Source organism: Diadema antillarum, unplaced genomic scaffold, assembly GCF_040938485.1.
Source record: "Diadema antillarum isolate AM-2024a unplaced genomic scaffold, OU_Dant_1.0 seq00000423_RagTag, whole genome shotgun sequence".
NCBI lineage: Eukaryota > Metazoa > Echinodermata > Echinoidea > Diadematoida > Diadematidae > Diadema > Diadema antillarum.
In genome coordinates, this window is record NW_027271406.1 from 293,748 (window position 1) to 308,954 (window position 15,207).

Consider the following 15,207-nt stretch of genomic DNA (forward strand, 5'->3'; position numbering starts at 1 on the left):
TCCCAGGGAAGACAAACTTTAAAAATTTGAGTTAGTCAACCTACATAACTATTTTGGTCCATTTGCAGAGAATCATAATCTGTGACTTTTTGTGGGTTTTGAGCTGAGCGGTCACTATTATGATCCATCTCCAAACGTAGATATGATAAATATCAGATTTCCAGCATTCTTATTTTTTTCCCTCACTTCCTCATTTATCAAGATGAATTGATATATTGCAGTTACCATTGACAGTAAGCATGAGTGATGTTTACAAAAATTCTAAGCCTAGCTTTGGATATATTTCTTATTTTTTGCACAATATTGTTCTACCCTTATTTGGGATGAAAATCAGACTTTGATGTGGACTGTTACTCGGATTTGGAGAAAGTGTCAATAATCATGGGTGGCGCTACAATTTCAAAGTGAGGGGGCTGAGGGGGATGTTGATTCATTCTCATTTTGTCTAAAAAAATCGGCTGACAAAGAAAAAAATAAAAGTCTTCATAGTCTTTCCCGGCAATTCCCAAAAAAGTAAGACCAGACTTTTTCTGCAAAAAAAGTGGGGGGGGGGGGGGGGGGGGGCAAAAAGTCAGACCCTATATCATCATGCCTATGGCAGAATGTTGTTAACCCACTTCCCTGAGCATGGCAGAATGTTCACCCCTATGCACATTTCCACAAAATAGCGACAATCTGCCACATGCAGGGAAGCATGTTAACCACAATATGCCATGACCACATCAATATCTTCCGCAAAAATGTACAGTACTGAAATCTAAAAGGGACATTTGTCTACTTTCACTGAATTACACTGGCATGCTGTTCACATCCATGGTGACAACAAACACGACGCCCATGCACTTCGACTCGAAGGCGATATTCATATTTCCTCATTGCTGTTTGAATCCTCTTCCACTCCAAAGGTCTCCTCGGCCAAATGTCTCTCTCGGGACATCTTGACCGCCTCCGCTGCCAGGCCCTGCATGAATGGGATGGCCATGTGTTGCTGGCCAAGGGTTGCCATGACGACACTGTCCATGACGCAGGAGTTTCCTTGTCTGTGAGTCTCCAAATTAGTGTCCATCAGAAATCTTTCATGTTGCAAGTCTTTATCAACCATCATCTCTTTTGCTGCTTGATCTGAAGATTTGCTACATCTTGTCTCCACTTCTGGTGGCAGTGTACCTCGATCGATTGAACTGGAAGAATTGCTGTCAGCATATCTAAGTGGTATGTTTCTCCTGGGTTTTGGGATAGGCTTTTGAATGCGAGTGGCAACGTTTTCCCCGACTCCCAATTTGCTGCAAATGGTTGGGTCGTCGGCAGGGCTCCCTTCCCCATCCTCTCCCTCCTGAATGCCAAGTGAAGAGTTACTTGCATCAACAGGATTAGGGTATTGCACATCACATCTTGTAGGTCCTAGAGTGTCTCCTGATGCTTTTGCCAATTCACGATTCTTATTGCACACACTAGTTCTCATCCCAGCGACATCACCATCACCACCACCACCTGTAACACATTTACGACTGCATTCATCCAATCCTCCATCCTCCTGGCTGTTTGGAACAGCATCACCAGTCCTCTGTCCAGACACTGTCCTCATTGAGTCCGTACCTGTGGCGGTATCACCCTCTTCCAGGAGTCCACATTCTCCGCCCTCCTTCAGTCGCCTCCTTTCCTCTCGCATTCTCTGCTTTTCCTCCTCTCTCTTCGAGAGCACGGTGTGAAGTTCTAAGAGAAGGTGCTTGGCATCCTCGGACTCTTGCTTACGCCTCTTCTGGAGGTAGAAAACAGGGGGGGGGGGGAAATGTTAGATTGACAGAGTGTGTGCACAATTATGTCTATTAGGTGACATAAAATTTACTCCTGCGACAACTGCTCCGGTCTTATTTTCTCCAAGGACTTAGGGTTAGGGTTGTGTTAGGGTTTTAGATCCAGTTTGATGTGAGGATTAGGAATTAGAGTTAGGGTTATGTTTGTGAGTAGAATTTATGTTTGGCTTAGTGTGCAGAATTTTTGTGGGAGCAACTGTCACAAGAGCAAATATCATGGAATCATCTAAGGCATCATTCTCCTAATTCATTAAAGGGACTGTGTCAACTACAGTATATCCTCGCATCAATCCATCTAATTCCAAGTCACAACTCCCCGTAAGTATCAACTTTGGCTTGCCCCAGGCATTGTGGATTGCCATTAATTCACATTATTTGTCACCATGGCTCAAACACACAGAAGCTGGATGAGAAGAGACCTGCACATACACTCAGATATCTCACACACAAAAACACACACACACACACACTTTTTAAATTTTCCAATTATTTTTGTTATATTTCATCCAACTTACATTGAACAATTAGACAAAAGTATATGGGCTTTCTTTGGTTTCAAATATACATAACAGGATATAAATCAGGCACACATGCAAACACACACACACACACAAATGTACGCACATGCACTCATATCGGGTAGTTTACACATAGCCATGGGTGTCAAACACTTACTGCCATACTGCAAAACCAGACACATTCGCAGTGTGTAACTTTTGTGAATTGGAGCCAACGGCCTTTATCACGCCCTGAAACTTTTGCGAATTGCCACTGGCATTCAATGCATTGTGTAGACAAATCTTTGGCATCATGCATTTTAGTTTTACAAATCTTAGCTCCTCGCAAACTTCATGAAAGTTTTATGCATGTGAAAGTTTCTGGTCCTACAATATTTAGGCATTCATGGCTAGACTTATCCAAAACATAGTATATTCAGTGAAAGCAGAAATATCATTACACATCATTTTAAGTATGACAAAAATCAGAAAGTCCCTTCAAAACTTAAAAATTTTCTCTTAGAATTGTTCCACTACTGTGATATCATAATACTATTATTGCCAACTTATCCAGTACGAGGGCACTAGGATTTAACAAAAATTTGAGAAAGTTCATTATTTCTTAATGGGATACACATACCTATTTAGGTAAATTTGCCTAAATCACCTACAGGGACAATGTCTCATCCTAATGGTATGGACATTTTTTAGCATAATGGAGATAGGGTCTGAATGGCACTTTCACAAACATGCACACAATCAGTACCTTTTCAGCAATGAAATCTTCCATGTCATAGTCAGGTATGGTGTCATCTTTTTCAGCATCAATATAGGCTTCAAACACCTGTGATGAAAACAATGTAACAAACATATAGACAAAAAAAGGGGAAAAAAAGGAGAAGATTTTTAATTAAAACAGAAACCAAACTAAATTTCAGGGAAATCAAAGCTGTGAAAGGTGAGTCTACTCTGGATAGAACAAACACATTAGCAATTCAGTATTCTTTGGTTCCTATTCTGCAAATGCTTATAATTATGTTTTTCTTTTTTTCTTTTTAGAATAAGACATAGAATGCTTAAAAAATACATTTCACTATCAGAGTCTATGATGTCATCATGACTTTAATACAGAACATTTGTCATGCATTTGAACCTTATATCTTATACTTTTGGGCTCAGCTTCATCAAATGACTATCTATCTGAAATATCAGGCTCTATGTTTGAATGATTCTCTCGTGGTGGTGTCCTTCAGTCCAATGTGTCTACTGACACATACTCTTTTTGTTTGCTCATATTTCTAGCACTTGTAAAAAATATCTGTACAGTGCATTCTTCTAATAACAAACATGGTTAGAATGAAACTCTTGTTAGAGCAAAGCAAATATTCCAGTTCCAAGATTATCATTTATATATTTTTATTATACTTCACTGTTCCGCTACAACGAAATTTTGATATACCGAAAGGAAACGTTCTGTTCTGAGGACTTCATTTTAATGAGAGTCATCAGTACAGTCCTTCATTATTATACACTATAAACAACCAGTTGAGAGTTTTTAAAAAAAGCAAGAAGAGAAGAGATGGGTAGAGTCAAGTTTTTATACCTCCTCCTCAATGAAATCAATCTCAGGTTCATCGAGGTCCATAAGATTGATTGGTTCTGGGGACGGTTCAGTTGGTTTGGAGGCACTGTTTTCATTCGGAGACACTGCAAATGTTAAAGAACACATGACCAAAGACATTACCCAAGGGCAAGAGTAGGGGAGTTATACCCATATGATGCACAAGTTAACCTTGTAATAGTTTAAACCTACGAAGTGCAGCCATGTTGCAAAGTTGATGGAATCTGGGCACTTAGTTAGGAAATACACACTTACATGGTAATTTTAATAGTCAATCAGATTACAGAGATTTTGAGACCCACGTTATATGCTGAATAACTTGTCAACTTGAGGACTTCAAATACTATCTGCTCCCAAGATTACATGCAACATGCAGTGAATATACAGTAACAGTATCAACATCGAAGAACTGAATTACCGGTATGATATAAAGTATCGCGATGAAGAAAGTGGAGAATGCCTCTAGTTTGAAGTATTATGGTAAAAATCTACAGCAAGGAATATAATGATCTTACCAGGGTGATGGCTTTTTGGATGTTCTTTGTAGCCAGACAGTTTAGCCACAGAAACTCCAGCTTCCCTCAGGCAAGTTTGGCATGCATCCAGGTGACCTTTGACCTCTGCGAGAAGCTCCTCAAGTTCAGCAACCTCGCTTTCAGCGAGCTTGCCATTGTTGCATTCTATCTTGGAAGATTTGACGAGTTTCTGGGCACTGTGATTTCAAAGACAACAGTCAATATCACATTCGTGTTATTAACCCAGTCAGGACTTGCTGATTTTGCTACAACACAAATTTCCCATAGACACCTGCCTGAGTATTCTTGGGACTCGTCTTCAATAGGTTAAGGTTACTCCACAGTACATTCTATTCTACCTTGGCAAAACGGCAAGAAATATCAAAATGGTGATGAGTGATCCTCAATGTCAGATGACATACAAATCTACTACTTTGAGGTTAGGATAGGGGTTTGAATCTTACATAATTGACAGACAAGTTTTCCACTGATATCAGTGCAAGTTCAGAGAATTCAAAATGAACAGAGAAACACATCTGTGAAAATTTAAAGGGATCGAATAGTTTTGGTTGAGATCTAATTTCAGGTGTCTAACATTTTTTGGTGAGATAATGAGAAACCTCTTATGAAATATGAAAGAGCATGTAATTCCATGAGGAATTCAACGTTTATTTGATGAAAATTGGTTTTGAAATGGCTGAGATATCCAAAACAGAGCGATTCTAATAAAGTGTGGGACCCATCTTTTATTACGATCGCTTTGTTTTACTTTGATTTTGGATGTTTCAGTCATTCCAAATCCAATTTTCATCAAATAAACTTTGAATTCCTCTTAAAATGGTATGCTCTGTACTATTTCATAAGTGTTTTCTTGGTATCTCACAAAAAGTTTAAAGCCCAATTCTTATCTCCACCAATACTGCACCATCCCTTTAAGTACAGTGGACAACCCATTCAAGAGTTTTGATTCTTTTTAAACATTTTGAAAAATCCCACATGCTGCCCACTCTAAATGTGAATTCTACAAATAAACTTTTCATAAAAAGTACACATTTTTCTTGACTGGTGACCAAGAATTGTTGAGGCTACTGTGGTAATTTTTCTTCATGCATTCTGCCACAGCCAGGTTTACTCTCAATACTGTTGTCCTGGTTTGACATCACAAACAGTTGTAGAGCTTAACCCATTGAGGACGAGTCCCCAGTATACTCGGGTAGGTGTCTATATGGGAAATGCGTGTTGTAGCAAAATCAGTCCTTCCTCAATGGGTTAATGTAGTGGGGGCAGCACATGGAATTAACCAAAGTCAAACTCTTTTTTTTTTTTCAAACTCTCTCTAGACAACACGTTTTATCATTTTTTCAGCATTCATTGAAGGCAATGATTCGTTCAAGAAGGAGCAACCACAGATGGCTCAGATGCAAAAGGGTGCATGTCACTTCTTTCTAAACAAACAAATACAAACCTATTGACAGCAATATTGAGATGGAGAATCAGAGCTCTGCTTGCCGAAGGAAGGACATCGTTTGGACCCCAGATTTCCCTGACCTCTTCAGCTTGCTCATCACTGCTGCACGGGGTCAGCGTAGGTTGGTGGAGTTTCAATGAACTGTTGAGGTAGCTGAGCTCCCTCTTAACAGATTGGCTGGCTTCATCCAGGATGATGTACCATTCTGATGGTTCTTCTGTGGTTTGACAAGAGTGACATAGTGACAGAAGGTGTGTAGAATAGGAGTGCATTCATTCTATTTAGATTTCTGGTCTCGTATCAAACATTCACAAGAAGTAACCCTCAACCATATTTGCATTTACTCATAGGTTGCATCTCTTTTTTGGTTTCATAATTGCAAAAGGAAATACTAACTAGAGCTCCAAGGTTATAAGTAACTGGTACATCTTTCAGACATCTGAAGACGACTCTCTTTGATTAATCTCATGAATGTGAATCATTGACCAAGGATCTATGACTCCTGTGTTGGTAGATTACATGAAATAGATATCTATGCTTTTCACACTACATTGTAAACAACTGTTCTGATTAAAGTGAACAAACAGAATGTGAAATGCATGTATGATGAGGACAACTGGAGCTTGCATTGAGATAAGCAGTTGAGGTAGAACTTTAGTGGACTGAAAAAAATTCAAATTTGATATCTGTAACCAATAATTCCTCCAACAGTGTTTTATATGGAGTCTTGCCTTGCTCTGTTCTTATTCCTTGCTACCGTGTGTGTGTGTGTGTGTGTGTGTGTGTGTGTGTGTGTGTGTGTGTGTGACTATGTCATATTTGTTATCTTACATGATATTCTTCAAAAGCAAAACAAATCAAATTAATAAAATGAAGATAATACAGTGCACTCCCGTCATAACGAACACGGTTATAACGAAATTCCAGTTACAACGAAGTAAAATTTAGGGCCGCAGCATTATCGACTCTATGTATTTTTATTGTTTATTCATTCGATTATAACGAAATTTCAATATAACCAAAGAAAACTGCCGGTCCCGAGGACTTCGTTATAATGGGAGTCCACTGTAAAGAGAAAGAATACATACCTGTATGTATGGAAGGATCTGCTACAAGGTCAGGCCATCGGCCCATGAGGTGTCTCCTGATGAACTCGGACAGCTGGTCACTGTACAGGTTGGTAAGGGCCTGCAAGTATGATACAACACCAACAAAGCACATTACTGTATAAGCTGTTATTTTCACAAGGGTTTAATTTTCGCGAATTCGTGAATCACACTTGGGTCGCCAATTTAACAACAAGCGAAAATGTCACCGTGCACTAAGGTAATATTGCGCTTATGAAGATCTCTGCATCAATTCACGAAAACAACATCTCACGAAAATGTCTGTGATCCCCTCATTTGCAAAAATAACTGCGTATACAGTAGTTTCAACATGATGGCAAGTTTGCATAGCCAGGGGCTGAACACTATTAAACCTAACAACCTCTCTCAGACCAGTATGTACCCTGTTTTTCCGTTCTTTATCGGTCTACTAAAAAAGTTACTGGCCCGACAGTGATTTTTACTGGTCAAGGACCATCGGACCAGTGCCAGTGTGCAGCGTTGCCATAGCAACAGTCAATCAGCTTGCAAGCCTTCTACACGCTGTTCTCATAGTTGTGCTTCTATTTCAAGTTACTTTTATGGTGATTTGCCACTACCAGCAATGACTCCAGGATCCACTGCAATGAACACAATCCCCAAACTGCAAGTGTGACATAAATGTCTGCTTGTTCCATAGGATAACACATTGCCAGACTGGTTATGTAAAAATTGTGGCAGACTATTGGCTAATAATGTTTTGACAACTATTGGCTTTAATGTTTCATGTCTATAATTATCAATTAGTATTTTCTTTACTTGTTTTTTCTGTTTCTGTTGCAATGCAGGAACATTTTTTTCACAGGCCTTCTTTAAGGTCATGTAGTGTGGACAAAAATGGTGAAAAAGGCTTGAATATTCAGTTCATGATAACAGTGGACAAAATTTTCTGGTTAAGAGTCTAAGGTCATGTCATTTAGCTATCTGGAAAGTATAATTATCTTCCCTGTAATGGTGAGAAAGGAAGATATGTTAGGCAGGTCCTATGTCTTTACCAATGATCTTGATAGCACTACTGATGTATTTAAAATTATGAGAAAACATATCTCGGCAGTCCATGAAAACTTGATGCTGTATCTATAGTGGAAACAAATATATCTAGAGCAATGTGGAACTAAACAAAACAAATCATTTACCTTGAGTTGAGAGGTCTGGCATGGTCCACACGATTCCTGTGTATCAAGTAAGTATAAGTAATTGTTGTAGGTCTTACTGCTTTGCACATAGGATGGGATATTGTTATTCATCCACTGGAATCAGAGTAGCTACTGCTGTTCCACTCGTACATGAATCTAATTGCCTCATCTTCTCTTTATTACAAACTTGCACTCTTCTTTGAAAGCATAGAATTGACCAAAAAAAAAGAAAAGAAAGATGAGCAGAAAAGGTATCAAAGATTGTTTTCCCTCAAGCATAATTTCCACATCCCCTTCTGTCTTTTTTTTTACCTCTCCTACAAATCACCTCACTATGAAAGCCAGGAATCCTGTAACAAATTCGTATAAAGCTGATAATATCAGTTACAGTTCATGTTCAGAGCTTGAAAACATGACTTAGTTTTACTGGACATGTATCCCCACTAATCACAGAAACATTTGATTTCACCATGAATTTACTACATAAAACTATAATCACTGTTGCAAACTTGTGATATTAACAAAGATATATATATTTTTTCTCACTAATAAGCCACTTTGGGGCAGAGACCACATTCACTATGTGGCAGAGACCACATTTTACAGAAGAGGCATCCATCAAAGGCTATCACAAGTATACTGAATGCATTTTTATGGTTAAACAGGTACGTAGCCTTCATACAAACAGTGCAGAAAATCAATATTCAAAGGTGCTGTATTGATAAACTTATGATTCGATCACACAATGTTCAGACTCACAGCTGTGAGAATGGACGACTGTCCATCTAGAATGGCCAAGTCAGTAGTGGCTAGATAGAGTTCATCCACGTCCTGAGGACCTCCCTCATCCCTGAGTGGGCAGTGGGCAAGAGTAGCCAGCATTGCCCGTCGGAGAGAGAGAAACAGGTTCCTGGCTGACTGGAAGACTGCTTGCCTCAGGGCGGGGCACTGTAACTGGGTGTGGCCAGACCTTTCCAAGTGGGTTATGGGGGTGTAAGGTGTCATCCTGGAGGGACAAAGGGAGAACAAAAGAGGAATTGAACGAGAAATTCCCATTTCAACAACGAAAGCCCACCTTTGTGATGGATATTACATTTAAATAATTTGACATCAATCAAAAAAAATTACATATTACTAATCTTTTGTTGAAATCCACACTGACAAATCCTCTGCAGCAGCAAGGTTATTTTATCTGAAAATGCTTTGTATGCCACAATGTAAATCCCCTGTGTGCCGCATTTTTCTGAGCCTGCAACACATGAGCACTTTTGAAAAACAGAATTTTGTCAAAGCCATATCATGTTCTATACAAGAGTTTATGCTTGAAATGTTGTACAGCAATGTTGAAGAGAAAATTGCAAGCTTTGCTGTAATGTGAATTTTATGATAAAGCTATTGCTAAGACACTTCCGATGCACTGTGGTGTATTGCAATTTAATAGCAATCGGTCTGTACATGGTTGTGCATTTGAGCAAAATATGCAAAGATGGGAAGCCGTCGATTGAGTCCCTAGTGCAAACGTGGCACACGAGGAGTTAGCCAGGCATTGACATGTACAGCAATATCACAAAGCCCTAAAAATAGCAATGAGCATGACCCAACATTAATGTTTATATTTCATGACATCACAATGAGTGTTTTTCAAAACAGATTACATGAAGTAGGCAATCTTAAAATCAAAATGCAAACAGTTGTCTTCTTGGAGCTACCATAGAGCTAAACTTTTCAAGCACTTACATAGTGTAACCCCTAGAAATGACCTCTACTTCCTGGATGTAGAGAATGGCCTTCTTGAGGACATCCCCAAACACTGTGTGAACAGCGATGAACTGAGAGAAACTCTCCCCCATTAGCCTGTACTGTCTCCACAGCTTTGCATACTAAATATAATAAAACACAGATATAGGAGGCTGTAACACAAAACAAAATCAAAGTTAAATAACCAATCTACAAAAAAAAATTAAAAAAAGAATACATATGAGAACATGCTCAGACTCTTGCCTACTTCAAAATCTAACATCTCACAAGATACTATCTCTGTCACATATACAATCTAATCGCACTAATCTGATATAATTCAACTAAAGTGATGGTTCCATGCAAATATGCTTTGAAAGTACGTCTGCTTCACATTCATGTGTGCTTCACTGACTATGAAAGCATCTTTACACTGTGAAAATATAATGGGACTAATCCTGCATGAATACAACAGAGTCAACCTCTAGCACTGTCTATCTGAGAAATATATTTATACAAAAAGACATGTTTTATACTTGGTATAAAAGTATAAATAAAACCCTCAGGCAACTGAAAGTTTTATTCATGTTCCTTGCCATGTTACATTAAACAAAAAATGACAAAGAAAATCTCACGCCAAAAATAAACACCAGAAGATATAAAAAGAGAGCAAAGAATGACCATTCTGCCACATATTTCAACAGCATTGACAGTTGCTTCAAAATTCCTCTCTGCATTACAAGCACTTATTTGACACCAAAGACCCACCCATTCTTTACAAGTGTCTAAATCACAGCTCTAAAAAGAATCATATGGATTTAACAGAAATAATAATTCATCAAACTTACCTTAAAGGTCACACTGCATTGCCATATAAGAGCCAAGAGACACAGAGTTAGCACACTGCAGTAAAGCGAGCAGTGGAAATTCCAACCCCCTTTTAGTACACTAGCAAGCACTGCAGACTGACAAATTGTGTAAATGATGGTGCAATGAAAGCACATCAGGAAGAGAAAGCTACGAAGAAAAGAGAGAGGAAAGGAAAATAGCTACGTATTATACATATGGGATGTCTCAAAGTAAAACTATTCATCAGTGTGTTTTACTATTTCTCCACAGAGTGGTATCTAACATTTAATTAGATAATGAACATACTACAGATGTACACAATATACTGTATGACTTGAAGTAAAATAAAAACACTCAAACCTGAGAATGCAGTTTTAATAGAGAAAAAGACCATTTAGAGAAGTCTCCCATAGCTTTCTATTTGTGTGTGTGTGTATGTCTGTATAGGTGTCATAAACAGGTATTATGAATTTTTAAAAAATCACTTATTTTTAATAGCCAACTAGAATTAGTTCAATTAGCTCCTTCATAATGATCCAACATACCGATACTGTAAATGCAGACAATTTTGCATTACATTAATTTCTGCATATTTGAGGTTACTTTCGTTTAGTGTGAATTTTAAAACCCACCAAAAAAACTTCATAATTTTCTCTGCATATTTTAAATGGGGTGACAATTGTGCAGTGTATATAAAAGAACCCGAAATGTTTTTTTTTAGCCACTTAGCACGAAAAATCAATTTTGTGATTGTATTGACATTTACAGGTCCCATCTCCAATTACAGGTAGTTCTGTAATACTGCTTTCTTTAATGCTTGAAGTCATAAAAGTCAAATCTCATATTTTCAGAGGACAGGATCTACAGTATAATGACAGCAAAAGTCTCACCTTAGGCAAGTTGATTTGTTGTTGTGTTTACACTTCTCACAACAAGATTGTATCAAGGAATTGATTAGTTATGTGGTTAGCACTGTATTAGTGACTTGATAAATGAATGGTAATATATGGTAAATTCTTTCTCCTCCCTTAAAGAGACTGTATAGTTCTGGCTGAGGTGAGGATTTAGCTTTTAACGTTTTGCGAGATATTCAGAAGCCACTCAATGAGATGTCAAAGAGCATGCAATTCTAAGGGGAATCATAAGTTTATTTGATGAAAATCGGTTTTGAAATGGCAGATATCCAAAAACAAGGTGAAACAACGAGATCCTAATAAAAGGCGTGGCCTGTCGCCTTTTATTATTATTATTTTTTTTTTTTGATATCTCAGCCATTTGAAAACCAATTTTCATCAAATAAACGTTGAATCCTTTTTAAAATTACATGCTTTTTAACATTTCATAAGAAGTTTCTCATCAGGAATGTTTTAAACCTGAATTCTTACCTCAACCAGTACTGTACAGTCCCTTTAAATCAGACACCAGGTAAAGATAGAACCAGAGAAATCGTGAAATAAAGGCTAATTTTAGACTTGCTGTATTTCATGAACAGTGAATACTGAGGGATCCTTGGAATTTGCATTGAAATGTCTCAATAGTCCATTACAAACACCATGGTCGACAAAACATTCTTACCTGTACTTGGCCACACTGACTAAGCAATACTCGAGCATAATTTGGGCAATTCTAGGAAAACTCACATCATGATCCCAGTGACGATCCTCAATCGAGAAAGCCGAGGATGGACTGGAGATGTTGTGTTGTACGAGGACAAGACTTCTGCATCCTCAGGATTCAAACACTTGCTCTCAACGGCCAGATAATGACACCTTGGAAGCACTCTGTTATTCTGAAAATATGACATTTTCTACACATTTTACATTCACTGGAGCAGAGGGTTTACAGCTGCAACCATTTTTTAACCTTGAGATTTTAAAGAGTGGCAAAGTCTTTGAAAAGCTACAGAAATTGGGTAAAGAATGTTGCTAAGTTACACTTCAGTTTATAAAATCATGTTATTTGATGGTGTAAATTACAATCTTGCAAAAGAGTAACTTCAAACAAATGCTCACTATTTGTTTTAACTTCTGAGAACAATGTGCAAGATTTCACCGAATGCATAAAAAGGACAGATAATTTGCTCACATGGGAGTGTGGACCATTCTATGTGATTAACCTATGTCACCCAAGGAAAGAAATAAGATAACAGTGGCTAAAATATTGATTTTCTTGACCACTGGATGTAGTGTCATCTAATTTGGTATTATGGATGATGACTCACCAAGAAGGAAACAAAATCGGTAGGATCCACTGGTAGTGAGAAATTCTGGAGCACCTCAAGTAGCGCATGTTTACCGGCACACTGAAAAGAACACCATGATTGATTAGATGGAGAGATGCTACAGACATGTATACACGGTATGATTTCAAAAGCACTTAACATGAAAGAGGATATTTTGACACAACCACAAAAGTTATTTTAAGTTTTGTGTGTGTGTGCTTTTTTAAAAGTAGAAATGCTTCAAGGTACAAAAGAAAAATTTGCTCTAAAGCACATTTTCTCCTTTTTTTTCTCAGTCAAGTTAAAAAAAACCCAAACAAACAAGTTGCTTACAGTATTTGGCCACCTCACATTTCAATCAGCAACCTACAGATGAAATGTAGAAATGACTTGGTATTCACAGCAGCCTTTAATTCTACCAATATTTTATTCTACTGAACTACCTACACTAATATGACTCATGATTTTTTCCTCAAATTCATTTTTACTACATGGTGACAAAAAGTGCAATGCCACTAAAAGTGAAATTCTGTCCAATTGTGATGAAAATGATTACAAATTGACACAAATAAACCATCGTTCCATACAGACATCCCTCGAAAGATTGAAAGACACACACACACACAAAAGCATAGAAGTTGATGGTCATAACTAAGCTGACAATACACTTTTTACATGAAAAGAAAACTTGAGAATATAAATATGCAATCAGATATATTGAGACCTGTGTTTTCATACCTGTATTGAGTGCAAAACCCTGTTGACGGCTTTTACAGATTTAACACTGAGCTTTTCTTGACTTGCTTTATCCGACGCTGCATCAGAGGCAGTGGTTGCAGGTTGAAAGCTATCAAAGTCCTCGTCTGGGCATGCTTCTTGTAAATAATGATAGAGAGGGGATCCCTGTATGAGGAAACGGAAATTAAATCAAACCGAATCACTTCTTTATTATTGCTCTCATGTAAATGACATATCGGTGCACAACCACATGTTAGGATTGTTACCTGAAGAGTTACAGTACCTATGCATTATAAATTTTCCAAACTGTAACAGTGCAAGTGATGAATTGAAATGGCTTTTGATTTTAATAATAAACTAAAAGGAAAAAAGCTTGAATGTTTACTATTACTTATGTTTACTATCACTTATTATTCTTTATTATGAACTTTTATTACTTCTTGGGATTATCTATTATTCAATGAAACAAATTATGTTGTTGTTAAACTCAAAATCTACTGCACCGTGCAATACCGGCCTACCTGACAAAGTGACAGAATAATCAGCATGTTGATTGCGGTCACTCACCAGGAAGAAGAAGAAGAAGAATAATGTTGAATGATGTTCGACCCTCAAGATATTCTGTAATTACTCTACTGCCATTACAAGTCATAAGCCCATACAACTTTGACACCTGTGCATTACCTGTGACTGAAATACTGTTGTCTCATTCAGTGTAACGTTGCTACTATATTCCGATCTAACAGTTTCTATCTAAACTAGTAACCTTTGCCTGTAGGCCTGGCTGGTCTAATCTTGCGCGCCCATGCAGTTGATGATCATACTCATATTTATACTTTTTAAATAATACCAAGCACGATTACGCATGCACCATACACGGTATACCACATATGGGACTATCATCTAAGGAGCAATAGATCTAGTTCCTCCATGATTTAAAGATTGGTTTCTACCCACCTCCAATAACACGTCGTCTTCACATTCATCCATCATAAGCCTGTGCATTCAACACACATTCGTCGCTCACTTTGATCTACATGCATCTAAAATTATCGTGCCAAGCAGCTAGCCAAGTCAGTAATCATCGCTCAGGTACCCACAAGCTGCAGAATGCCCGCAAGCTTCCACGGCGGCGCCGCCGCGCCGGTGTGGCCGGCCGGGGTTGCGCGCGGCGTCTGCTCCACCGACTCCGTACCGTGCTCTTCTATGCTAGCAATCGCAAGTTGGCGCTCGCTACAAACAACGCACTACCGGTACACCTTGCGATTTTCTTCGTGGTGTCTTGGGCTTCCTGTTATTGTCGTTATTTTTTTTTTATAATTAATCTGTTTAGAAAAAAATCAATCGTGATTGGTTGAAAGAGCTTCACGTGATTATAACTAAAGTGATACTAAGTACTTTAAGAGGAATCGAAGCCCATAGTTTTTGCCAGACACTCGAAATTAGGCAGAGTAGGCCCCTATATT

The 15,207-nt window shown here is 38.1% G+C and overlaps 1 protein-coding gene across 1 annotated transcript; it reads right to left on the reverse strand.

Annotated features, from left to right (window-relative positions):
- Window positions 1-862: 862 nt before the first annotated feature.
- LOC139732455 (uncharacterized) lies at window positions 863-14,731 on the reverse strand. The gene is made up of 14 exons (XM_071643318.1): window positions 14,699-14,731; window positions 13,742-13,906; window positions 13,004-13,084; window positions 12,423-12,571; window positions 10,782-10,836; window positions 9,934-10,076; window positions 8,956-9,202; window positions 8,197-8,232; window positions 7,004-7,103; window positions 5,913-6,132; window positions 4,448-4,644; window positions 3,915-4,018; window positions 3,078-3,155; window positions 863-1,759 (listed from the first exon to the last, which is right to left on the reverse strand). Exons 1-14 carry the CDS (start codon window positions 14,729-14,731, stop codon window positions 863-865), a joined length of 2,505 nt encoding a protein of 834 aa, XP_071499419.1.
- Between the last annotated feature and the right edge of the window lie 476 nt (window positions 14,732-15,207).

Bases quoted from the DNA above. Each gene is read 5' to 3' on its own strand.
- LOC139732455 (XM_071643318.1), bottom strand. From the start codon at position 14,731: ATGGATGAATGTGAAGACGACGTGTTATTGGAG. The intron at 10,077-10,781 runs GTAAGTTTGATG...TATTATATTTAG, and splicing joins AATGCAGTGTGACCTTTAAG to TATGCAAAGCTGTGGAGACA. The intron at 3,156-3,914 runs GTATAAAAACTT...TTTTCATCACAG, and splicing joins TTGATTTCATTGAGGAGGAG to GTGTTTGAAGCCTATATTGA.